This window comes from Copidosoma floridanum, unplaced genomic scaffold (assembly GCF_036245765.1).
Source record: "Copidosoma floridanum isolate Cflo_tuat_1 unplaced genomic scaffold, Cflo_Japanese_pri ptg000001l, whole genome shotgun sequence".
NCBI lineage: Eukaryota > Metazoa > Arthropoda > Insecta > Hymenoptera > Encyrtidae > Copidosoma > Copidosoma floridanum.
The window spans coordinates 4,500,666-4,528,354 of NW_028321878.1; the positions used below are offsets into that span (position 1 = coordinate 4,500,666).

At 41.8% G+C, this 27,689-nt stretch overlaps 3 protein-coding genes across 3 annotated transcripts; 2 read left to right on the forward strand and 1 right to left on the reverse strand.

The window, feature by feature from the left end:
• The first annotated feature begins 1,803 nt into the window (after nucleotides 1-1,803).
• Nucleotides 1,804-6,228, forward strand: LOC106642813 (uncharacterized). Its single transcript, XM_023390170.2, has 12 exons — nucleotides 1,804-2,102; nucleotides 3,465-3,546; nucleotides 3,789-3,919; nucleotides 4,006-4,122; nucleotides 4,205-4,341; nucleotides 4,433-4,563; nucleotides 4,646-4,824; nucleotides 4,909-4,967; nucleotides 5,061-5,136; nucleotides 5,229-5,453; nucleotides 5,528-5,636; nucleotides 5,717-6,228. The coding sequence occupies exons 1-12, from the start codon at nucleotides 2,016-2,018 to the stop codon at nucleotides 5,905-5,907; spliced, it is 1,524 nt and encodes a 507-aa protein (XP_023245938.2). The 5' UTR covers nucleotides 1,804-2,015; the 3' UTR covers nucleotides 5,908-6,228.
• Nucleotides 6,229-6,278: 50 nt separating this feature from the next.
• nudC (nuclear distribution C, dynein complex regulator) lies at nucleotides 6,279-27,675 on the reverse strand. The gene is made up of 7 exons (XM_089589195.1): nucleotides 27,496-27,675; nucleotides 27,282-27,359; nucleotides 26,970-27,191; nucleotides 26,720-26,893; nucleotides 6,948-7,142; nucleotides 6,652-6,854; nucleotides 6,279-6,569 (listed from the first exon to the last, which is right to left on the reverse strand). The coding sequence occupies exons 1-7, from the start codon at nucleotides 27,568-27,570 to the stop codon at nucleotides 6,518-6,520; spliced, it is 999 nt and encodes a 332-aa protein (XP_089445321.1). The 5' UTR covers nucleotides 27,571-27,675; the 3' UTR covers nucleotides 6,279-6,517.
• On the forward strand, nucleotides 21,759-26,428 carry LOC106642816 (uncharacterized). The gene is made up of 4 exons (XM_014357701.2): nucleotides 21,759-21,994; nucleotides 25,166-25,354; nucleotides 25,429-25,693; nucleotides 25,779-26,428. Exons 1-4 carry the CDS (start codon nucleotides 21,923-21,925, stop codon nucleotides 25,808-25,810), a joined length of 558 nt encoding a protein of 185 aa, XP_014213187.1. The 5' UTR covers nucleotides 21,759-21,922; the 3' UTR covers nucleotides 25,811-26,428.
• Nucleotides 27,676-27,689: the final 14 nt, after the last annotated feature.

Consider the following 27,689-nt stretch of genomic DNA (forward strand, 5'->3'; position numbering starts at 1 on the left):
TACACTCAATTGGTTTTTATTGGAACAAATGGCACGCGTCCAGTGCCGCGTATTTAATACAATTTTTCTCCACAAAGCACTTTAAACGTGTCAAAACTTGATTTTCTTCGTTCTACCTATGTATAGTTTTCTTAGGTAGTTTCAATGAGCCAGAAACCAGAACACGAATATTTTAAAGAAAAAATTTTACCAGTCACGCAAAGATAAATAATCATCGACGCGTTTGGCATCCATACAAATGTAAACGTCCTGTTTGCGAGAGTCTGGGAGCTCCAAGTATGGCGGTACCTTTTTGTTTTCTTATCTAAATTAAAATTGTAGTGTATTAATAAGGTGTTGATATTTACTTAACAATCAAGAGAATGCTTTAATTGTAACTCACTCCTTTTTTTTTTTTTTTTTTTTTTTAATCACTGAAAATGACAAAAAAAATGAATACCCAAGAGGTAGTAAAGTAAAATTATATAGCAATCACTTGCATCCTTTGACACTATTGTTATGTATAAGTATGCGAGAAAGATGTGAATTGTATAGACAACACGTTTGGAGCGAGTTTTTGCTTACCTCTTGTGACTTTAAATAAAATTAATACGAATTAGCACACACTGCATAGTCAATGTTGCCTTGAAAATTTAGCAAACTTTTTCGTGGGTGGAAGAGAACACAACAGCTAGTTAGAAAACACGATAGACGTCAAAAACGCTCTCTCTCTCTCTCTTGTATACTTTTGTCACGGGTGCATTTAACAATGAAAATGTTTCAAACAAGAAATTAGTGAGAAAGTCTCTGTGTGGTGTAGCTAAACGATTTCAAACGATGTTTTTTTTTTCCCTCCGTAATTAATTATACGTACAGCGAGCACATGTAATATGTAAATCTATTTCCCTGCGTATGAAAATACATTGTAACACGTGCAACAAATGAGTCAAAATGTATTGTATTATTGTTAGAGCGACAAAATGGAAAAAAAAAAAAAAAAAAATGAACCGCACAATAAGTCAACGATGATTCAACCGAGGCGACTTACCCGTGTACATGTATATTATACACATACTTGAGTGAAGGGTCCTTAAAGGCATTGCTCCGAAATCGGTTAACGATCGCCCGGGAGGGTTCGAGCCGCACATCACGCAGCAGGACACTTTTTGGTACATGCAATATCCTACATAGGTATATTTATGTTTACAATGGGTATACAGTCATCATTGGAGGACAGAGAGAGGACACGGTGCACAAGAAGAAGACGTGCCTATATACACGTGTACACAACAAAGCTCTCTCTTTGGGAGAGAAAAAGAGCGGATGAGGAGCCTCTCTCGAGGGAGAGATTTTCGGGCGCGATAAATACGCGGAAAAGCGTGCCTTTTGGAGTGCGTTTCTGGGAGCAGAGTCAAAAGGAGGGGCACAAAAAAAAAAAAAAAAAAAAAAAGTATATGGGTACCGGGGGAGGAGGGTGTATTACACACATTAAGAGATAGCCGCTACAGAGAGAGGAAAGGAGGAAGACGACGAGGGAAAGAGAGAGACAATATAGACTGGTATTTATAGACGACCGCAGAGAGGCACATCGGTATATATGGTACAAGAGGGGCCGGGTCGGCTCGACGACGGGACATCAGACGGGGACTCCGAAAGAGCGAAAAATAAAAGGTGTATATAGTAGTGCATATATACCACCTACACATGCAAGCATCTCAGAGAGGGAGTGTATAGCGGGAGAGATATTCATCTGGAGAATGAGCTGAAACAGAGAGAGAGAGAGAGAGAGAGGAGTGAAAGAGAGATCGGCCGCTGCATCGCTTATTAGTGCTCTGGCAGAGTGGCGGCTCGGGCTGATGAGCTCCGGTCTCGTCGTATATCGGCACGTGGGTCCACTCATCGCACGCACGCACAAGTACACACGATATAATTATATATTAGCGCGTTGCGGAGGTGGTGCGCATACACGTATTTGATGTACATTTAATGCAACGGGTGGGCAGCATGAGGCGCGGGTCCAGCCCGCACCAGCGAGGATGATGCTCGGCGTCCTCCTCCTGCTCCGACTCCTCGCTCTCGGCTTAAGCGCCGAGTGGTCCAGGCCACCCCCCATTCCCGCAACGGTGAGTCTATTGTTTTACAACTTTTTTTCCTCAACCGTCAAAGTTTTTTTTTGTTTTTTTTTGTTTTTACCAATCTTTCGTCATCGTTTACTCTTCTTCTTTTTCTTTTTTTTTTTTTTTTCCTCCCTCGCAAGTGCATATCCTTTTACGCCTCTCTTTTGTTGTTGTTTTCGTGGAACGTTCCTTCATTGAGACACACGCGTACAGGGCCATTATTCGTATTCGTATAGGGTCAATATCCTGCGGCGTTACCATACCCATTTAACGTGAACAAACGCAGAAAGGTAAAATCATATCGTGCATGGCCGGTATACAATGTGCGTGTAATACATATATATATATATATATAGATGATACGAATCGGGAGATGAGAAAAACTACTGTAGGACACAAAGAAAAGGAGATCGAGAGGAGGAGAGCGCTAAATTCTCCCGACTCGAGCGTCATCGGCTCCCATAGCTTCCTGCGGCACGTATATATACCTATCCCCGGTTCCCTGCAAGTGGTATATATACCCATACACGTATATTATACCTATACCGATTTAATATGGTATATACAGTCATACACTTAGCAGAGAGTAGGTACACAGCGGCGGTATCTCTCTGACTGCCGGGGTTCCCTTTCGTTCCCTTTTATTTTTTTCCTCCTCCTCCTCCTCCTTCGGCCTCGTCTTTAACTGCTTTCAGCTTCCGTTTCTCACACTACTCGCGGATGATCTCCTCCTCCCTCTGCAAATGATATTTATATACACGCGCCGTCGAATCTGCGCGCAAAACCAACGAAATCATCCCGCCGCGTATATCAACAATGCGTACACGAAACTCTCTCCCTCCCCTTTTTCTGTTGGTGCAAACGAATTGCATCAATTTTGCTAATTGCGCTCGTTTTGTTTCATACGCATATACGCTCGCATCTATCATACGTTTCGGAGCGTCGGATACTCGCACGTAAATTTAACGGCAACCGGATACCTTCGTATACGTTTACGCGTCACAGTTTTATATTCATATACAAACGCGAGTCCAATTGGAATGTCGGCTCTTTGCTGATAACAATGAGAAAGGGGGGATCAGACGAAATAAAAAAAAAAAAAAAAAAGGAAAAAGAAAAGTACTGATAAAATACTCCGCAGCGTTGAATTGCAATGCGCGTTGGGTCGATCGGGTCGTCTTACGCGCGCTCGGCTCGACGCACCTGTTTAGCGATCCCGAGACCCGTGCGGTTGTCATTAGCGCGCACCGGTCAATTGATTTGTTTTGCCGTCGGTCGTTCGAATTTAAAATCGTTGACAGCCTGTATAATCGTGTATCGATCGAAGGATTATTTTTCTTTTGGAATTGATCGCGACTTTCGTTGCAGAATCCCGATCGGACGGCAGTGGCTGTCTTCAATGATCGAGTCTACCCAAACCAAAGGCCTCGCCATGAAAGCCAAAGCACAAGTAAGATACAGACGCTATTTTTTTTCTTTTCTTCTTTTGCATTGCATGCGGAGAAAAAACTGCTTAGCATCGGAGTTTTCCGATTATTCGTTAACGAGAAGGATGAGGGGGACAAAAAATGGCACGGATAAAAATAATTGCCGTTGTCGAATCATTCGGATCGATGCAGTATTTTGTTGATCATGTTTTTTTTTTTTTTTTTTTTTTTTTTCTGCTAACGACACCATTATATTATAACGCAGAATCATCATCGTCACTAGAAACAGTATTCAGCGAGTGGAGCAAGTGGTCGGTCTGCGACAACAAGTACTGCACGCAAAATCGCGTGCGAAGGTGCAAATCGAAAAACAAATGCGGAAACGCGGTGATACGAGTAAGTCGTCCGAGAAAAGCTCGTGCCATTTTTTTTTTTTTTTTCTTTTCATCTCTCTCACGGCTTGCCTTGATAAATGTCCGTAGGATGAGAGACCCTGCGTTCACGAGGGGAGCGCGCGACGCCGCAGATCGAGAAACTGCAACCAGCAGTACCAGCAGAGGGCGGCTCGTCGAAAAGCTCACCGATTTCACATTGTACAGGTGACTCTACGTGCATATTTTTTTTATTTGTTTATTTATTTATTTATTTACTCCCAAGCTAACGGACGTGTACAATGCACAGGTACCTGAAAAAGCGAGACCGCGCCACGGACGGGGTAAAGACGAGGACGAGACCGTGGGCGGCTGGTTCGGCGGCCACTACGGAAAATGGAGCAAATGGTCAGAGTGCACCAAGTCTTGCACCACCCACCGACGCAGGTGACATTTTCACCGTTTCTATTATTATTTCCGTGACAACAATTTTCATTACGTATACAGTGTGCCCGTAACGGTTGTGCGATTTACGCAGGTGGTGCAGGATGCCCGGCTTTTGCTGGAAGGAAGTCATTCGCCAAAGCGCCTACTGTTACGTCGAGGGGAGTTACTGTCAAACATGGATCAGTAGGATAATTCGCAATAATTACGAGGATGCGAGTGGCGGTGAGTCCAGGGGATTTTTTGTTTGTTTATTTATCCACCGGAGCGTAAATCGCAAGTATTTGTTTATTGAATTTGTCGGTAGATCGTTACGATCTAAGCTTGAATGGGATAGAAAATTCGACCACCAAAGAAGAAAATAACTGGAAGTGCGGGGTGTCGAGGAAAAATTCGGGACTGGCTTACTTAACGAGGATCATTGGTGGCCGTCCTACGGCACCCGGCAGCTGGCCTTGGCAAGTTGCAGTCTTGAATCGATACGGAGTAAGCCACTTTCTCGATTTTATCATTTTAATTTTTTTTCACACACGACATGTACTTATTAAATCTACGGTTGCTGGTTCTCAGGAGGCTTTTTGCGGTGGTACCTTGGTTTCTCCGCGCTGGGTTTTGACTGCCGCTCACTGGTAAATTGTTTTTTCTTTCTTTCTTTCATCAATAATTTACAAATGATGTTGAAAAAAATTTTTTGTTATAATAAAAAATTGAAAAAATCAAAGTGTTCGCAAAAGACTTTCCGTTCGCATCGGGGAGTACAACCTCTCGGTGATAGAGGGCTCTGAAATTGAATTGAAGGTACGTTTCTCTCGCTATTGGCTTGTGATTGTACATTTTGTAGGTCGATCGGTTAAAACCCACATCATTTTTTTTTTTTTTTTTACTGCTAGGTCGACTATTCGATTACTCATCCAAAGTACAATGCACATACTGTGGATAACGATATTGCTCTACTACGTTTACCGGTGACGCTGACGCCGTCGGATACAAGAGGTATCGCGTGTTTGCCAACTGCTTGGCAAGATTTGCCCTCCGATCAGCTTTGCACGATTATCGGCTGGGGCAAGTCAAACACGTCGCATGAATTTGGTACCGACGTTCTCCACGAAGCGAGGGTATGCGAATTGCGTCAATTAAAAAAAAAAAAACTTGTGATATCCAACTATTCAATTGAATCGAAAATTTTTAGATACCAATAGTCTCGGATGAGATGTGTAGAAATGTGTACGTTGACTACAAAATTACGAGTAACATGTTTTGTGCCGGTTATCGGCGAGGAAGAATGGATTCGTGTGCAGGTACAGTATGATTTATCGAACATAATGAATCTAATTGCCATCCTAACTCTTGCAAATTTAATCAATAACCTTCATTTCAGGTGACAGTGGAGGTCCTCTTCTTTGCAAGGATCCGGAAAAAACAGATCATCCTTGGACAGTCTTTGGGATTACTAGTTTCGGTGAAGGCTGTGGTAAACGCGGCAAGTACGGAATTTATGCGCGTCTATCCAATTACGTTAATTGGATAGTCAAAACTATTAAGCAAACAGATGCCTACACGGTTCGATAGTTCAAATTTACTTAATTATTAATGTGCAAGAGTTAGTGAATTAGTTACAGTGTTTAATAATATGTGTTTGTCTCTGTAGAGAAGTCAGTAATTTATAAATATTAATTTATTTTTTACTATCGAACAAATCGTAATGCCATCGAAAAAGTTGACTAGCATGTAAAGAGTTGCCTTTTAGATTTTCGTAAAACCATGTATACTGGACCAATTTTTCCTGTACAACGGTCTCGCTAGTTTAACAAGGTGGCAAAAAACATTAACTATTTTTTGTATGAGATTTTTCAAAATAAATAACAGCTTGGAAGTGAGCGTAAGCTGAAATGTGTGAGATTAATTTTATTATGAAATCACGCTAACAATATTACATTATTTAACAAAAAATATAAAAAAAAGCTGTTCGAGCAGAAGACTGAAGCAGCGAGAGCTATGAAAAATTGTAAAAACTTTTATTTGCATTACTTACTATAAGGAATAATGTCCTTTTGAAACTTGACGTCAAACATTGAATACAATAAAATGAAGTTTGATGCAAAAACATGTATAAAACGAAAAACGTAAAAAAAGTGAAAATTTTTCGAAACGAACAAGTTTAAATGAAGATTTTTGATGTTCAATTGAATTTGCACTTTGAAAAATCCATTTCCGGATGCTGTTCCATGAACCTGAAAATAAAACCAGCAACGTTGAATGCATTTTGTACACTACCGATGCGATGGATCGGATAGGGTGTCGAACAGAACTCACTTTTTGATGACATCCTGTTTCTTTTGTTCTTCGGACGTCGGCAAACCGAGCTCCTTCTGTCGTTGGTCGTACATCATTTTTTCAACGAGACCTCGCGTCTCACCGTCCAAATCGGAGAGTTTGCTCGGCTCTGGATTGACCTTTTTCGTACTGATCTCGGGGTCGCTGGTCACAACGTGAGACCACCACTGCATCTTGTTCACCTACAGACAACGTTTGTCCGTTACAGGTACTCGAAGAGCGGATTGTACGGTTGAATCGAAGAAAAAAAAAAAAAAAAAAGGAAAATCCTATACCTTCTCGAGATTGATGAGTAAAACTTTGCCATCCTCGATGACCCAAGTCGACTCCTCGAGTTTGACTTCCTGGGGAAACTCGCCGTCGATTATCGGCGCCTGTCCTTTGATGCCGCACGTCAAGTGCTTCTTTGTTATGGACACTTGGACATCCCTGGGTCGCACGCTGAAGTTTACCTTTAGCGGCACTCTTATCTGCAAGCAAGGGTAATAAAAAAAAAAAAAAAAAAAAAAAAAAAAAAAATCCAATGTTGAGCAAAGTTTTCATTTCCATGGTGGTGATTAACGCGCGTGTCGGAAATCAAATCTACACCTTTGTTACTTTACTCTAATTGAAAAATACACGCGATATCGCGCAATAATACAATAACTCGGTGACTTTGTGAGTATGTGCTTTCAGTTTTGCGCACATCTTATACAGGTACTTAAGTACATAAGTAGTAAAAAGAAGAGAGAAAAAGCCTAAGTATACGTACACGAAGGGGAAGCAACGATGCGTGGAAATGGATCACGGCTATATTTATACGCGATGCGACTATAACGTTCTCTCTTCCTTCCTCTGTCTAATTATTCTTTAAAAAGATGTTACCTAATGCATTTGAGATTTCGTTGGAATTAATTAAAAATTTTTATACATACGCACATGCCTACACACCGTTTCGGAACACAAAGGAATCTTCCGATCGATTCAAAGGTAATAATTTTTTTTCTTTTTTTCTTGTTTTTTACGCTTTCGCGTGTGTACATTAAAAAAAAAAAAAAATTCATCAGAGTTTCGTATAGGCAAAGAAATTATCCCGGGAGTGATTACTACATAAAATGTTACGTGAAGAGACGCAAATGTGGGAAATGTCAGACGTATGTCGCGCAATACCAAGATGACGCGAAGGCGATCGGAAGGCCAGTGAAATTTCCTACGGGGATATCCCCTCGTCAGCGAAGGCGTGTGTTATCTCACATGGCCATAAAGTTACGTTGTAGCGGTGGCACGTATAATTTTTTTCCGTGCCAAAACTCACGTCTTTCAAACAAACCATGCGCACACTGAAATATAGAAAACAAATTTCTTCACAGAAATTAGGAAAACAGTTGCAAGCGTAAGACAATATTTTTTCTTGTTTTTGAAACGAATGTTTTATGGAATCAATTGATCGTAAGACCTTTTTTTTTTTTTTTTTTTTTTTTTTTTCAAGCCCGTTTGTAATTTTGCACTGTATACCTAATAAGTACACCGAGCAGCTAAATAACAAAAAGGTGCAGGAAAACTTTGAATTTTATCAATCCTTTGGAAGGTAACATGTGATGAGTTTCGCAAGTCACGACGCAGCGATCGAGGGACACAACAGAGATAATCGGAATTTGCATGAATAATCGCTCAAAAATCGCGTAAAAATACCTCATATTCACGAATGGGGAAATAAATAATAGGAGAGGGAAGGAAAAAAAAAATTTTTAGCTAAAAAAAAAAACGCCCATGTCGAGCAACAGAGGATTTTACAAGACGTACATCATATACATTGTATAGACATATGTATACGAGGAGCCATCTGCCGTATAGTCGACGTCAGGTCAAAGAACGGCCTTGCCGAATTTGAGTTCCACCTCCGCGTCCTCGCGTTCCTCGTCCTTCCCTCGCTCTCACGTATATATATGTATACCTACTCGAGTCTCTCGTTCCGCGCACCAGCGCGCCTCTCTGCGGTGCTCTCTCTCTCTCGCGCACTTATGTAAAACGAGTGTCGCGCGCGCTTGCCTAATTACAAGCCGCGCAAACAACAACAACAACAACAACAACAATGACAACAATGATGATAATCGTCCACATACCGTTGATGCATTACCATAAAACACAAAACCGCTACTTTTTGCGCCATCCGTGCAGTGACAAATGGAAAAATAAATAACAAGACGAAAACAGCCGAGGCCCGCGGTAATGATGACGATGATGAGTACATACTAATAATACAAAGCCTGTATATGTATATGTATATATACTTATCCCGGTGCACGTAGGATCGCTTATCTCCTCGTAGGCAATCGGAGTAAGGAAGGATGCACGAGCGAATCGTCAAACTTAGGTGGCTGATGATGATGTATACTCGATAGCGTCGAGCAGCTTACAAATGAGCGACACAACTTATAAGTATACAAGAATGTATGGGACGCGAGCCAACAAGTGTTTCCATATATATATATATAAGTATGAACGGAGTGATTGAACGGCCTTGTAACAAATAGGGTACGTACGTGCAAATAATCCAATAAATCTTTGTATCGGAGGTCTTTGGGCCCGGCTCATCTTCCGCGAGGACCTTGACACCGCGCACGCCTTTGTACAACGTATATGTATATTTATTTTGCGTCCACATATTATATATATATGCATCTAATCATAGGTGTTTTACGTATATACATAAATATGGTATAAGATACGCGCAAAACACGGGATGGATCTGGATGTACGTAATTCACGACTCTCTGCGCGTATACAAGTACGTAAGCAGGTATGGGTATTTTTATTTTGTGGCTCAGCGCTTGGATTTGATTTTGCTTTGCATTGTAAGTATTTTTACAGTATACGTGAAGAGGGAAAAAAAAAAATGATCTACCAATTAACTCGAGTTGTTTTTGTTTACACCGGTCCTTTTCTCGTCTTTTTTTTTTTTTTTTTTTTTTTTGGCTTTGATTTATGATCAATGAATGACCCTTCAGGCAAACTTCCAGATGATGTATTTCAAACGTTTTTAGTGGGATGTATCCGTTAACATCGCCCGACGGAAAATTTCTCGGTTGATTAATGCGACGCGCAAAGCCATATCCTATCCGTTAAAAAACCAACAAAACAACGGCAGTTTCCGTCGAAATGTCCGCATATATTTAATGTACGTGTGACATTATAGGTATATGGGACATAATTATATTGAAGAAACAAAGAGCTGAAGGATATAGAGACTGTATACTTATTTATTTATATAATACACGCAGGCCCGTAGACACGCGCAGAACGAGGAATGTCAAAATAAAATTGAAATAAAGCATCGGTTAGGTCCCCGAGTTTTAGGGGAAATGCCACGGCGATGATTCCACAAGCGGGGGAATTCAATGTCACGACGTACACGTATAATACACGTTTCCTTTTCTTTTCTTTTTTTTTTTGGGCTCTGCGGTGGTTCTTTGTAAATCGTCGCGGCCGTTCGTCCCGACGTAACTGCATGCAGCATATAGGCCACCGCCGTTGCCAATGAACTTCGTGTGACGATGCTTGCACAGCTAATATATACATGTACCTAACATCAAACAAGTGGCTGAATTTTTATAGAAAAAATAAATAAATAAATAAAATAAACGAAGATGCTGTCGCCAGAACGAAAAGTTTAATTACAGCATAACTTTTGCATCTTTAGAGTTGGCAAGTAAATGAATCTGGAAAATTCCCCCTTTAAATGGGTCTATTGAACGACCATGCCTATGCGGTACTTTTTTTTGTTCTACCCTGCAAAGGTCAGTGGTAAGCCACACCCGAGGCTTTTTACCACGCGGGTATATTATATGAAAAATCCTCTACATCTGTAGCATCTGGATGTACACCTCAAAGTCAAACAACGAGCGAAAATCTAAGCATTTTCCCAACGCCCGAGCAAGTACAAGTATACCATGTAACGCTGGATCGCTCGAGTCAATGATGGTAACGCGGGAGCCTTCCCCATCTGCCAAAGGTTGCGTAATGAAGGAGCGAAAAAAAAAAAAAAAAAAAAAAAAAACGATTCGCGCGGAGATGAGTAATTAAAATAATAGACGCGTGTACCGTGCCTCGATGAGAATAAACACGAGAGCGCATTGGCGATCGGCTACTTTGACTCGAAAAGGAAAAAAAAATTAGTCCGTGGACGAGTTAGAGGCGCGCTTGAGGCCGCGCTTCGCGTGATGTACATTTTATATGCGCGTATAAATATATAGATATAAAGTTGTGATGCGCGTCGGGATACATTCTCATATAAAGGTATATATTATACGGAGAGACAAAAACGTAACGTCTCTCTCTCTCTCTCTCTTGTAACTGGCAACGGTGGGACGCCTACCTCGCGGTTGTACTTAGTAAAGGATAATAACGACAATGAATCTCGCATCGCCTTGAAAACGCATAGAATTAATGCCTGTAATTTTCACACAGCCGCACAGAGAAGAATCGGCCGTTGCTCATAATTTACGTGTCCTTACGGTCGCTGCTACTGCTGGTTTACAAGTATATGTATATGCTTCGGCGACGGATATTTTATATAGGAGAGAAAAGCCACGAGTCTTTTTTTTTTTTTTCTAAGTACACCCATCGACGCCGACGAGCCTCTACAGGCATCCCATCGCGACCCGTAACGCCGATTAATCGTCCCTCCCGATCATCGCCGATTCACGCGCGCACGTAAGTATATGTCTGTCCATAGTCACATCACCGGTGCACACTCTCGAGAATCGTCTATAAGATTCCTCCTTTTTTTTCCCAGACGTTGACTACTTATATAGATCCTCGTCATTTTTAATCGTCCTGTACTTTGTTTAAATCGGTAAGGTGTGTACCAAGGGGTGTGTCGATTATTATACATGTTATATGTGTGTGCGCGCTTACGCAACATAATGTAGTAAATCTCCATTGGGGCAAATTGGTGTGAGCTACAGTGCCAAAAAACGAGGGACACGGGTGTTATATATTATACTGTCGGGTGTCTGATCGGCGTGACTTGTATAACAATGGGAGGCGCGAGCGGTGAGCGTGTCGCGATTTTCGGACGCTCGAGGATTTACGTACAGCCTTGCATTAGCCTCTCTTTTGTTTTGTTTCTGTATATACTGAACAAAGTTCGTATATTGTACGTAGATGTATATGATTGAAAGGAAAAAAAGAATTTAACTATAAACTCGACCTCCTGATTCTTTTTTTTTTTTTTCTCTCTTTGTATACGAGTTTGTCTATTGTCTTACCCTTGGAAATTTTCATTCTTACTTAAATTCGACCGACCGGATGCTCCCTTTGAAAGGCTCGATCTTGTTAGGCCTTTTGACCATAAAAATAAAAAAATAAAAAAAAGTAATATTTATGACATTAAAACAATGGATGCTGCTGGACCGTATCTATACGGAACAAAGAAGCCTTTTTCCGTAGGAAAAATAGAAGATGTACGTATAGATACGCGTAAGTAAAGACGCGAGCACGTCGGCACATGTGCTGCGAACAATGTATCGATACGTACATCCTATACATATATACGTGACTTTCCCTCCCAGCATCGGAGAGGGTACAGGTATACCCATCATGTGTATAGGTATACGTATACGCGAGAGGAGACCTTGATCTTGTAACGCGCGTCATTCGCTCATTGATCGAGATCTGAGAAATGTGACGTAGTAGGCGCGTTGCCGTGTAGCAGATCCGCCACGGCGATTCGCGCTTTTTTTTTTTTTTCCCCTCCGCTCAATGCGACTGCGTGCGTCACTAACGTGGCTGCGTTCCTTCGTGCAAGGGAGGAGGGCGCCGATGGGCCCTTTTGCTCTCGTCTCGGAGAAAAACAACACCCAGCGTTACTTACTTGCGCACAAGATCCGCCAACTTGATGGACTTTTTTTTCCCCCATCCTCGACATCATTTTACATTTTTTGGTAAAAAAAAAAAAATAGGGGAAAAATACTCGCACGGTTTTTGATTTTGTTTTTGACAAACAACAACAACAACAAATTTGGGTAAGTAAACAAATACAGGCATTTCCAAGTGTGAGGGGTAATAAAGTGGCGAGCGGTGTGTTCGAAGGAAATTTATTTGACATTTTTCGGGATGGGAAAAAAAAATTGATGAATATTGTTATCGCGAACATGTATACATATATACTCAAATAACGAAATTGTTTTCTTTCTTGTTTTTCGCTTTACTGTTGAAGCCTTTGCAGATTTGAGGCAAAGATATCTCTCTTTTTTTTTTTTTTCTTTACACTATACTTTATTTCCGAACGATGAACTTTGTTTGCGCTTTCGGATTACAATAGTGATAAGCTTTTGCTTGGCCGTTGTATTTTTAGGTTGACATCTCAATGTTTGCGCTACGAAGATGGACGAGGCTCGAGTTTTTGTATAATTTTTTTTTTTTTGGCGCAAGAAACTATAGGTGAAAACCTGTACAAGATTCGTGAAAAAATTGTAACACTTGATCGAGTGCTGTTTGCTGAACGAGGAAACAAACGAAAAACAGTCGTAATTAACTTTACGGTATAAGTAAATCTCCTTGGAACAAGATAAAGCGTCAAGTTTTTTATGCTTTATTTATGGTCATAAAGTACAAAAATAAATCCACCATCATCGGCAAGTATATACACAAACGCAAAATTTTGGATACCGATCGAAAAAAAAAAAAAATTACTCGAGTCAGTCTAAAAAGTCGATTAAGCACTCGAAACACCCTCAAACGAAATGTACTTTTTGCAAGAGAGAGTAAAATTTTCGTATCGGACTTGTATAGTATTTCACTTTGTATCGAGTATACTTGTACAGGTATACATGGATGTAACATTGTAACGGTAAAAAGTCAAGATAAACCGGCAAATAAATATCCACCTACGGCATTTGTGGCCGATAAGAAAAAAAATTTAATCGCGTTTGATCATATTAGCCGCTATACCAGATACGGGGTAGGTGGAAAGAAAAAAATTCGGGGCTCGTAAAAATCGAAACAAAAGAGACCCGCTCGCCGTTAACAAGCTTATCTGTAACGTGTATACACAATATCATGTTGCAAGCACCCTATGTACAGCTACTGATACTAGGGACCGGCATAATGTATTATTACCTCTTATAATAAAACAATGAACCGGTACACCGCAGGATCCAATAGCCAGACGGACAGGTATGCAATAGATCGCGTATAATACATCCTTTCACTCTTTCAGCTACAGTCTCCCGGTATATATTATATTATATATATCTACACCCATGTGTTGTATACATCGGATGCGTGCAGTTTTTCGCGAGAGCCATCACGTACAACGCGCCAACGAGCCCGTTGGCTTTCAAGGTCCCCTGGACCCCGGACTGGTTCTCCGCGCTCCGGTCTACATATGTATATACATATTATATACCCACCGTTTATCCGCTGTCTGCGCGAGCATCCCCCGATCTCTGTTTTTTTCCGCGTCTGTACACCCCCCCTCCCTTTGCCACTGGCTTTTCTATTTTTTTTTCCCCGGAGCCCCATTACTATAAAATGACAGCAATGGGCTGCAGTACAGGTATATCGTATCATTATACGGCAAATTCATGTAACTTGCAGATGGAGAAAAACCATCACTCATACCCACAAGGGCTCGTCTCGTGGTGCTTGTCCGAGGAATGTAATCAATATATTTATATACATGGGATTGTATAAAACAATATAGTCATTGGTGCACTTATCCGCCTTGCAAAATTGAGAAAAAGAAAAAGCTCGGGGAGGGTCGCCCAGAGGGGTTGTGTGGGTGTGACACGTAGCTGCAGAGCACGCATAGGTGACTGGCCTTTACGGCGCGAGCGAACGGCATTGTTCTTTGCGCGTTTGCAGTCGCACACATAAGTATACTTACATACGTAAATGTCGCGTGTCGTCGTGTCTATATAATGCACAATGAGTCACACACACGCGGCAGATTAGGTATTATGCGTGCAACCTCCTGTATGGCGGCCGACATCACAAGGCTGCGCGCCCATACATATATATACATCCCCCGACCGCGTATTAGAATTGCGGTTTTTCCGTCGATGAGAGCCACCGCAGATATATAGGGGAAAACAAAAAGAGAAAAATCATCGGACGTCACTCGATCGCCGCTGCAGCATACATTGTTGGACGCGATAATGATTGCTCCGATGAAATCGCGGAATAAAGAACGGGCGCGCTTGGGTATATTGATATACATGTCGTTACACCTATACCTGTATATACTTGTGGTACAAAAGATTGAGCTATATAGTCTGCCACATAGCGTATAAAAGGTGTAACATAATATGCGTAGAGGATGATGGGAGAGATGACTCGAGAATCCTGAAAATGCGAATAAAAAAAAAAAAAAAAAAAAAAAAAACCCACCACCGCTGCCGACGCTCCTGGTGATGGTCATCAACGTGTATACATATGTGGTACGCCGTGGTGTGAACACATCCGAGGTGGAAAGGGATTCACCGATGGGAATCCTCGATAAAGTGGATTTTATACTCGGGCGTGTGGTAAACGTAGGTATATCATATATACATACATGCGGTGGCGAGCATATTCCCCGGAGGCCCCTGTATATATATAGATGCGTGAGAGAAGCCTTGATCTTGAGGAGCACGCTGGTGTAGGTATATATACTACAAGAGTGCGTGTGAGCGGATGACAAAACCGGACTTGCTGGGATTTCCAAGTTTGAATTTTTCGAGGCTCGGCAGCCCATTGGCCTGCACCACGACTTTCGACACGCGCGCGTGTGTAAGTACGGGTGCGGGTTACACGAGCGATTCCACATTCGACCAAACTCCTTTTATTCAATTGAGCAGCGAGGATGGGCACGCGCATGTTCGGCAATTTTTATCTTTCACGTGCCTCATGTATATAATGTACGGGGGGGGGGATGAAAAAATTCGGGAGCGCGGTACGAGTAAGGCGTGTGACACACTTTTTTTTTCCTTTTTCGCGCAGATTCCGGACAAAATTATACTATTCAGAAATATGACAATCTGATTTTTTCCATGCGGGAAAGAAAGTGTTTATAAGTTAAACTATTTTTTTTTTTTTTTTTTTTTTTCCAATTCTACAGTTTTGGGATCAAAGTGTGCAAATTTTTTTTTATTTTTTCCCGGAAGCGATACTCATAATCGAAGTTTTTTTTATTTTTTCATTTATGAAGTTGCTCTTCACTTATTTACGTATTAGACGCGTTAAATGTCAATAGGCTTTGTCTCGATACGTATCCACATTGGGCACACGCTCGAGTTTTAGTCAAGCGATGCTACTGCAAGGCCACGCGCTGACAATTGATTTATAACGTTTGCCTAAACCATCATACAAATTGTTATATATATATACATACACACGCGCGTTTCTTTGTTTTCGTCCAGATAAATATTATGTGCAGCCACATCCACCATCATAGCCTAATGGAACGGACCTAAAAACCTTTTTTTTTTTTTTTTCTTTTTTTTTTTGGTAACTGAAACGCCTACTTGTGTCGACTGATTGATTACACTGGCGTCAGGAAATACTTAGCCGTACATTCGCGATAGAGAAAACGAAAAAAAAAAAAAAAAAAAAGAGAGAAGCAACGAAGGCGATCGATTCGATCGTAAGTGAAGTATACGTGTCGAAGTAACGGAAAAATGATTAATCAGATGAAACGAGCGGAGCACACCTCCGTGAATACACCTGTCAGCGGAAACCACACTATGTGTGGCAATTTCAGCGAGGCACATTTATAACGGCTATTAGATGATATAGGCTCGAAACGCGCAGTACTTACAAGACAACATAATCGCGCACGATATCGCTCGCACAAAGAAAAACTCAAATATATATACCTAATACACATCTTTTTTGTCCCTCTCGTTTTTTTTTTTTTTTTTTTTTTGCTCAAATGGAAAATCAAACTTAACGATCTCTTGCTCGCAATGAGATTTATGTAACCCAAGAACGCGATGCAAATTTCGAAGGCCTCGCCTATATGATGACTCCTGGCCCCTAGTCTTCCAATAATATATACCTCGGTTCGCATGTAGCACGTACACACACCTCTCATTTTATTTTTTTTTCCCCCCCTCAATGACACTCCTTGGCTGCATCTTTTTCCGTTCGACGACCCAACCCCCTCGGCACTGACGCGCTTTTTGTCCCAATCATTACAAAGCGCTGGAGAAACAGCAACACTCGCGGGACAGTTCATCATCTTTCGGCGGATCGTTCAACAACTTGGGAATACAATAAACAAGCCAAAACAAAGTTTTTTTTTTTTTTTTGCGAAACCACCGCACAAGCCGTACAAGCGCCTTGAACGGCAATTGGCTTTTATAACTCGGTGTGCACTGTATAACATGGGAAAAAGAAGGAAGGAAAAAAAAAAAAAATTGTATGATAATAACGCTAGTTGAGCTCGGGAAGAATGATTTTCAACTAACAAGACAGCGACCGTGCCATTGGGTATACACGAACAATCGCACATTCGGAGGAATAAATGAATGAATGATGCTGACGCGATGTGTGTTTGTGTGCAGAGCAGCAATAAATCATTTAACGAGTGTGAGAATCACCTTATACAAACACACGTGTATATTATATTGCACACTTTTCGAACAAAGAGAGCGCAAAACAATTACTTTTACAATTTCCTGATGGCCATTAAATGTTAATGGTGCCGATTATTAAGGATTCATAAGAAAAATGAAAAAAAAAAAAAAAAAACGGCGTGCAAGGGGGGTGGGGGGGCATGTAGTCGAGAAAAAGTAACAGTATATATTACCGCACGCCCCGGTCATGTTGTCATTACTATACGTTCAAGATCTCGCGGAGCGAAACAAAAACGAAAGGAGCCTTATGTGCCCGCGTTTATTGAACACGTACTCTCGAGGTGGTGCCGAATGAGTCGATAACCATCATCATCGATTGGCTGCGGGGATTAGTAATTTTTGTGTATATATGTAAGATCCGGCTCATTGGGAACCGACAATTATCCACATTAGCTCCTTTGCCGCCTGTGTCTCGTGCGCCGCGACACGTGCACCTATATTATAATAATAATAATTGTACGGGTGATGAGCATCCGTATGTATACTTCAGCATCAGACGCGGAAATGCAATCTCTGCTGCTGCGGTTGCTGCACCTCGTTCTTCTCTTCTTCTTTTTTTTCCTTTCATATGCAATTATCAATTTTCATAAATTGGCACGCACGTGTTTACGTCACCAGTGTAATGTATACATGAATATAGCCACGGACCAATTGTGCCCCGGTGGCTGATCGCGCGGGATGCACGCGCACCGACTAAGTATCGTCATTACAATGTGTATACAACCCACAACAGCGAGTGATGTATTATACAAAGGAAAGATGATTTTTTTTTGCTAGACGAGCTTTTTCCTCATTTCGACCAAGTATCACGTTTCGGCGGATAATCACGTGGAAAAACGTTTGTCCGCGACCTCATGGCTTTTGGCGCAATTAGCGAGGCGATTAAATGTTCGAGAGAGAGAGAGATAAGGGGCACAAAGAGCGCGGTGTAGAGGGGAGGGAAAAAGAAACGGTATGTACAGTGAATAAGGAGAGAGAGAGAGAAGAAAAAAATCCACCCGATGACGTATTTGAGGGGGATAAACGAGCGGTGTGCGCACGTGATGCAGGATATAATGGGTATACTTATGGACAGAGAGAGAGAGCAAGCCAATCCCTTTCGACCTTACGTCCATGTGTTACACATGCACGCGTGTAGCGCAAGGGATAATATGTTGAATGTTGTACTGTAATGGGTATACACACACACACACACACACATGGGCCCACTGAAACGCAGCACTTGTATTATGTATATCTAGATTACTTTGGCCGGGCACCGAGGTGCTGCTGACGTATGAGGAAATCGGCTGTAAATCGGTATAGATACGACACCTCGACCTTGGCGTCACTCGACTCACACTACACACCGGTACATTTTCGCACTGATTGATGCATATATATACACTATACCCATTGTATTAAATTGTACCTCCCCCCCAAGTATATTAGGCGTACCATATACACACCTATACCTAAAAGCTCGAGAACGTAGTGGTAGGGTTTTTTGTTTGTTTGTTTGCCTCGGCGCGATCTGGTCCATTTTTTTTTTTTTTTTTTTTTGCGGCTCCATAATATATATAAGTACTCACATCCGTCAGCTTCGTTTTTTCGTCCAACTCAAGTACCCATATACGTCACGGCTCCTCGGGATCGTCTATTTATCGTTATTTGTTATTGTTTATCGCAGTGAGTTCGGGGGTATTTCCAAGCGGGGTTTTACCGATACGCGAGCATTGTACAAGACAAGTGGGATGACTCGTGCAGCGCCGGGCCCACCAAGGTGTTGTACACAAATGATGTACGTACAATGTGTGCAATATATATACATACAAATGCGCGGATAGATAATGAGGTGTAGGCAAGTAGCCTTTTACGAGGACGGAAAACCTTGACGGCCAGCATGATCAGCATCTCGGGACAACGGCAAAGTATTTTGTCCCTCGCGTTTTCCAGCTCGCGAGCCAACGGTACATCCACCAGAGTGTATACATACCTGTCATATACAGTCGCGAGCCTCTGAAATTTCTTTCGAGTTGAGTGCGCGTGTGTGTGTCGTGTATTTACAGCCGGAGGCGCTCGACGAGGAGTGACGAATATACACGGTACTTGATGCGTATCTATCAGTGGACCGAAAGAACCGCCGTTGTGCATTACGTTACAGGTTGATCTCTTGGGACGATGAGTGCCGCTCTTTTACTTATGCGTTACTCGAGTAGGTATACATTGTAAGTATACAAGTACCAACTCATTGCTCGCGTAAGGCGCGTTGCGTCGATTATGTTAACTCGTGCGGGCTTTTTCATCATGATGTTGTCTGTTTGTTTTCTGTACGTGTATTTTACGAGATGACTTTTTTTTTTTTTTTTTTCACGCACATGAGACTGTCACTGTTTCTTATACAACAGCCAAATGTTCTAAACGTTTATATATATTTTCATTGTTTAGGAGATATAATATCTTGATCTATATATGGATCTTTGGTGCAATTTTTGTTTCTCACTTTCAAGGGATGTAAACCGTTTTTTTTTCTCTACTTTTTATTTTTTTGGCACTGATAACATCAGTGTCGCACCCTCCACTAAAATGTACGACCCAAAAATTTTTTTTACAACTTTTCTCGGTAAAATGTATCTTCAGGGGGGAAAAAAATTACATAAAAATAAGGTCATGGTGTACTGGTGGAAATTTGCAACTTTTATCGATTATGTACATTAATCAAAAAATTTACGGGCAAAAAGCAACATAAATGTGTACACAGTTTGAGTGATGATAATTATTTTTTGTTTTTCACAGTCGACAAAATTTGGTACGACTACTGAGCCGCCCACAAATTGGGTTTGAGCTCCAATTGAATGTAAATGTTTCAAGAAAGATTGTTTGTTTACTATACACATCTCGGTCAAATGCACCAAGTAGATACCACTCCCGTGTTATTATTATTTTTTTTTCACCAAAAAAAAAAAAAAAAAAAAAAAAAATGGACCATTCACGGGTATAGTTGTTTGCTCTAAATAAAAAAAAATTAGGCCCACCTGAGTGCCAATAGAGTCTAAAAAAAAAGGAAAAAAAAAGGTTCAATCTAGCTTTCAACGGCATCCACACACCGTGATCGATTGGCATAATTTATCGGCGTCGTATATAAAACTATAATAGACCCGGATGGGTTCGTTATTCGTAAATCCCATTTGGATCTTTGACGCGGGGTAATTTTATAATGATACACATTGAGTTTTCAGGCCATGCGCACACACGCAAATGTACACACGTGAATGTGATTGTCAAGGTTTTTTCGAGCGCGCGAACGGCCAATAACGCAAATAAGACATCGCACACCGTCGCATTCCTTCCGATATAGTGATTGATGGCGTGTTATCCTTAATATTGTCTTTAACGCGGCGCTGAAAATTATTTTCGGCGCCACGAAAGCAACGTGCCTATATACGTTGTAACTTGGCGAGAGAGAAAGAGAGGGACGCCGGGTATATGGGAGAGAGAAGGAAAAAAACCAGACTGACGTAAGTCAGACGTCTCGTCAGAGGAGACGAAAAAACATATTCAACACTACACACTGTATAAGTATAGGTATATTGTATAGCGTAACTTGTGGTATATGTAATGCATTGCATTTGTGTAGCGACTTTAACCTGCATTAAAATCGTAAAATTGTCGAAAACAAATGAAGCAACTCGAAACACAGCTACTTGTTGTTTTCGGCTTTTTTGAGTCCTTTGTTTACCCGTTAAACAAAGAAGAAAAAAAAAATAGAGGGTCCTCGGTGACCTCTGTGCCCATTTCCATACGTTACCTTATTGCAATGCAAAAGTTGCAAAGTTCATCGACGCTTTGAAAATTTGCATGACGCGTGCTTAGCTCATCGGGAATATCAGAGGCGACGAAAGAAAAACAAACACCCCGAAGATTTGTGTTTTGATGATTTATGTTTTTGCGAGCTCGAGACCATGCAGCTACGAGCCCCACTCGTTAACGGTTGTGGGATACGTCAAGTACACGCGCGTACAAGTGGCAAAACACAATTTACTTGACAAATTTCGAAAACAGAAAGAAATGGCTCAACGATCCGATCCACCGATGATTTTCATACATGACCAGTTTGAGGAACGAAAAATCGCCATGGACTCGCTCGAACAGTACACGAGCCTTTTTTTTTCTCCCCCTAAAGGGTAGATACAGAGACCTGCTCGTACAAAAGTAAAAGAGAAAACGCCCAACTCCAAATTTTCCCGGCGCGGCAGAAACAAGTATAAGTACTCGAGTAATTGAAACCCGCACATCCAGGGAAAACGAATCGAAAGAAGCAGCGGGCGAGCGCGAAGAAAACAACGAGCATAGCGACGAAGGGGTAGGATATCCTCGAGATGCTGGGGATGCTGGGCCGCGGGCAGCTCTCGCGTGAAACGCGCGTCGGCCATACACGCAAGTGGGAGAGCCGAGGGTATAAAAGCCACGCGCAGCCGACAGTTGAGCCAGTCGGCACGCCGAGAGAGAAAGAGCGTCGCGCTCGCGTGTATCCTTATAGCGCCGAACCAACCGTTCATTCGCACGCACGGGCTTGCAAAGCTCTACACCCTCGACCCGCAGATTGCGTTTTTTTTTTTTTTTTTTTATCGTTACGATCGAGCACGCATAGTAGTGCGCCCGTCACCGGTATGTCCGACGTCAGGATCAACATTCACGCGACCGATCAGTTTGCCGGTCACGAGCTTGCGCCCGGCTTCAATGTAAGTAGACGCCTTTTTTTTTTCTTTCTTTTTTCATTACAAACATCTACATCCTAAAACCTACAGGCACTCATTTCTCATCCAATCCACTCTCCTTCTGAATTCGCTGGGCATTACAGTTTCCGACATAAGGTTAAAAAATAAATTTCAAACATTTCTTTTTAATAAATTGCTTGATTCTGATTCCCAAGATTGGAACCGTGAACAAGGCCTTATCTCACGACTCTAAAAACATTTTAAAATTATTTATTTTTAATAAAAACAAACTTATACAATCTTACAATAGTGTTAAAATAAGTCTAATCAATTGCGTTAAATTTATTTATTGCCAAATTACACGATTATTACTATTACCAATTTTATTAATTATTTTGTCAATTCTAATTATATGTATATTGCGAACTATTACTTTTGTCAACTTCACTGTATTTTTCATCCATTGTTATTAATTGTTATGTATCCTATTATTCTATTAATTATCTGTAAATTATTTGAGAACCATACGTGGTTATTCCACAAGGATTGAATAAAGAATTAATCTAATCCAATCCTTGGCACGCGAGATTTCGGTGAGCGAGAGGGGTGGGTATCCGAGTTTCACGCGTACGAATGTCAAGTTGGACCGAGAGTGCGCGCACGCGGTGGTGCTTACCGATCGATCGATTTCTTAGCCGTGACAGCTTGTAAGACCACAAGTATATATAACGTGCGCTATACGTTGAAAGAAAAAAAATTTGGTGGTACTTAACTAACAAGTATTGAGAAACGCTGTATGCGTGTCGAGCGATCATTCAAGATAACGATAACTGATCGCGAGATCGATCGGCTCGGTGCATTGTGCACGGGGGCGAGAGAGCTATTGTTGTTGTTCGTATTAATATTGTAGATCGCGATCGTATACCTTTTCTTGTCGTTCGTGCGCGTGTGGAAGATGGAAAAGGTTGAGGAACGAAGACAAAAGGCGGTTGGATTTTGTCATCCGTTAAATCGGTTACATGTGTTTCATTTTGGTAATATTGATGGCCATGTGTATTATTTATTTTAAGGAGATCTTATTCGCTTGCTAACAGTGAAATTCTACGTGCACGCGCAAATGTGACTTTTCGCACGAGGTATTCCAGAGCTGTAAGCCGATTCGTAAGATCGTTTGTCGCGTACCGATTACATACATTTGTTTTTTTTTTTTTTTTTTTGGATTGATACTTGCTAACAGTGAAATTCTACGTGCACGCGCGAACGTGACTTTTCGCACGAGGTATTCCAGAGCTGTAAGCCGATTCGTAAGATCGTTTGTCGCGTACCGATTACATACATTTGTTTTTTTTGGATTGATACAATTATGGTTTCGGTTGTTCTATCGCGCGCGGAAAGAGCTCGGGATTACACCCACATCGGCAGCGGTCGTGGACCAGCGCTTCCTCTTTTCTAATCTGCAGCTGTTACGTGCAAATGGGCGTCTCTCGGAAGCGCCGTTGCGAAATGCATCCTTCGTTTTCTTTTTTTTTTTTTTTTCCTCTTGTCGCGTTGAGTGATCTTGAATAAGAAGACGAGGTAGGATAGGGGAAAAAAAAAAAACCCATCTCCGCGCACGTAACGATTTGACAACTTTCACTATAAATACACAGGTACACGCGTTGTGTACGCGCGTCCCCCATGTTTCCAAGGTAGTAGTACAAATAATACACGTTACACCTCTCGCAATTGTAGATTGTCCTCCCTCTCTCTCTTTTTGGCTCATCCTCGCGAGTCACCGTTATTTTTCATCTCGATTATCGTCCTGCCTATTCTATTGCTCCTTTCTCTCCCTCTTGAATACGAAATGAGGTTCAACGCACTCTACGGGACTGATTAGACCACGCGCTTGTACACTATTTCCACGGGCATCGAAAATATACACTTGAAAAGTACACTGTACAAAAGGGCCTTTGTACGCGCGATAAATACTTGAGGAAGGCAGGGGAAATAATCATTGCGTCGTCCATGACTTTCCAACTACCACCATTATTTCGTACAACGGGAAACAAATGAATTCCGCGTCGGAAGAAAAATCTTGCGGCTTGAGCGGGACTGATCGCAACTTGTCAATTTCTTCTATGAACGTACGTCTTCTGTACACCGGGTGCGGTATGAACTTCCCCCTCGAGTTTCGTTGTTGCTGTTTTACTCGATTGCGCAAACTACGCTGGTATACAACGAGCATTATCATCCGGATCCTTCATTGGTAGATATAAGTATACTCTCGGCTCGAATTGTTCCGTTGATCGATGCAGACCTCAGGATATATTGACGGTGTGCCTTGAGTTGCACAATCTAGAAGCGTTTCGATTCAAGTAGTACCTCTACTTGAAAATTTTTCGCTCCAAGTTGGAAAATATTACAAACGCGTCTTTTTCTCCACAGGCCACGAAGAAAATCAAAACGGTGGAACGAAAAACGCAAAAGTAGCGCCAACAACGTGCATATGTACGAAACGCCGGGAATTTTTCGTACTGTACCCTGATAATGATAATGATTAAAGTTTCGGCAAAAATGTGTGGAACGACGGTGGAAAAAAAAAAACTCGCGGAGATTCCCAAATGCGAAGGAATAAAAAAAAAAAAAACATCGGTAGCGCTATACAACGGAGACGAGTAAAAAAAATGGGAGAGGCAAAAACTGTAAGTCCCAGCGAGACACGGCCGCCGAGAGAGAGAGAGAAACTGGCGGCGTACGGTTTTTTTTGTTTCTCGGCGCCTCGAGGATCATAAATTTCGACGGACGTGAATCGCGGACGACCTAGAGAAGGTCCCGACCGAGTTTTCGAGCCGAGAATCAATTAAACGAGCTTCGGGCCATCTCCCCATCAACAGCTCCCACACGCGTACACGTACGGATGAAAAGGCCGTGTATTTTCCGAAACTAACGAGTCCATCAGGGAAAAGCGAAACCGGAACTTTCTCGATGAGCTTCCACGCGAGCGAAGGCCGCGACTCTTACCTAAATACTTGCCCACGCGGGTTACGCTGCACATAGGCCACGACAGCCGTGACGCAACTCACCGGTTTCGACCCCCCCAGGGGCTCCGTAATAGAGATTCGATCCTCCACCGCGTGCGATCTCGGCCAATAAGATTTCTCGTGCGTGTATATGCTTTAAATATTGATGTCGGCGTGTTTTCCATTGTGCTTGCAGGCCTACAGGCCGAGCGCCGCAACACTGGCCGAACAGACAACGGGCGACAGAACCTGGCACATCCCGAGACCTTCCCTGCTCGGTAGGAGCGCCGGCAGCGAGGTCGACGGCACGTGGAAACGACCCGAGCAGCTGGACGTGCCTTCCCGGGGCTCGACCTCCTCCCAGGGCTCCAACGCCAGTACTCACGTAAGTCATTGAGACGTATTACCCGCACGTTGCTTCGTATGAATGTTGTTTGATCTGAAATGTGATGCACGCAGAGCGCGGCCTCGGGCACGTTGTTGCTGACCGCGGCGAACTTGGCCAACCTGGCGGCGTTGCATCCGCCCCGGATAACCGCACCGAAGCAGCTTGATACAGCCTCCGTCGCGAGCAGTACCCACTTCACTATGGTGAACGGCCTCAGCCGGCCAAACAGTGGCTACCGCAAGTCCTGGTGCGCCCGCAACCAGCTCACCGTTCTCGTGTGCACGATGAGCTTCCTCTTCATGATCGGGCTTCTTGCTGGTGTCATCTACATGGACAGTGAGTATTGTACACGCTTGTATATAAATATACTACTGGCACAGTGGAGTCGTGATTTTATATTGTTTCTCTCTTGTCGTTTCAGTGAGAGTCAAGAGTAGGTCCTCCTACAACTGAGCCCGAGGATAACGCATCGGACTGGGCGTTCGTTCTCTCGTCGCTGTATGCCGAGCGAGTCCGGAGAATTCCAAGCAATCTGAGCAGTATTTTTATACGTAATGGCGAACGGTGCACGCCCGAGTACAGTATGACGGGTCCAGAGGACTTTATACTCGGGCTTCGTGCACCTAGCGCTCGCGTGTTTATAATTTACGTTGATAGCTGAAAATTCCACGTAGTTAAACTAATTCTCATTGCTCTCTTGTATGCGTTAATTAATTGTGCGGAGTCTCTACGACACGCGAGTTGGAGTTTATCTACTTTTTTCTTCTTCTTTTCTTTTCGTGCCACGTGGATCTCTCAAATCGGAGATGCACAAACGATTTTTCGGGTATTTTCGATTCGACGGACACCACGTTTATTGGCGCATCACAGCCACTCGGCATCGAAATGTGTTGAAACGTATATTAATGTCCACTTGTTTTTCTGTTCATCCGAAAAAACAATGTGGATTTGAGCGATTTATCATCATTGTTATTCATCTTAAACTTTCGTATCTGTGATATTATTATTTATGTATTAGTCAATTGATTATTTTTACTGTAACTATTGTAACAATAAGAAATTTTCATATCATGTATTGAATTATTTCTCCTTTTTTTTCCCCCCCCCATCACCTATCCTCTGTTACGACCTATAAGAACGCAAGTCATAAAAAAACCTCAAATAAATGAGTGAACGCAATCAACATAGAGATTCGAACTTGCACCTTACTAAAGGAGCCATATCTCAGAATGGCAACTTGACTATAACGTGTCCCTTGGCCAACTGAGCTATACCGTTTTATTTTTCTATTATTTGATGGTATGAAAGTTGAACACATGCGTTTTAAAAAAAGCAATGCAGAAACAAATTTTTTTGACTTACCTCGAGATCTTGAAGAGTCTGTGTCCATTTGTAATTTGGCAAATCAGCACCGTTGCCAATGTTAGGTTTCAGTTTATTCTTCTCTTCTTCATCTTCTTCTTCGTCTACTTTAATATCTTTTTTATCCTCAGTACTACTTGTACTGACACTAGGTTTATTTTCTTCTACCGATTTCTGCAAAAAAATTACAAGGATCAAGATACATTTGTATGTAAACTGTTAATAGAGAACGCAAAAAAAAATCACATACTTTGGCATCTATTTCACTTTGAAGTTTGCTGGCCTGTTCATCCGTGAGTTCTACAATTTTTGCATCATCAGTTAGACTCTCAAACGATGCAGTTTGCTCTTCTTTTTTCTTTTTTTCAAGTTTTTCCTTCCTCTTTCTTTCTTGTTCAGCTCGTTCAGCTTTTTCTGTTTCTGTCCTAGCTACTGCTGTGGCTTCGTACTTTTTTAGTATACTCATAACAAGCTGAAAAAAAATAGCTCAGTTTGAAAGATAACTGCACAAAAGCCTCAAAGTACCACATTGTGTTATCAAAATTGGCTAATGCAATAATACCTTCTCTGCTGCTCCTTCTCCTCCACCTGTGTAAAAATCTGTTTTTCTAGCCAAAAAACTGAATATCGTTTCAAGCAGCTGAAAATTGAATTGACTTATTGTTAAAACTGAGCTGTTGATCAAGGAGTAAAAAGAGGAAACAAAAAGTGAAAGATAACCTACAAAGAGTAATGTGAAAAAGCCGGTAAACGTAATTTAAACGATTTGAACTTACATCTTTGACACCTCCTTCGTGCTGTTGAGCCAACGACAACAATAACCCATCGAATTTTTGCTCGTCGGTCGTCATGTTTAGGTCTTTTCAAGTATTTAATCCAACAATTCACAAGACGTTCCCTTTGAAATGAATACTTGATCAAGTCAAACGCATGCGGATGTTTATTTCTTACCTCTGTAGAAGTTGCTATT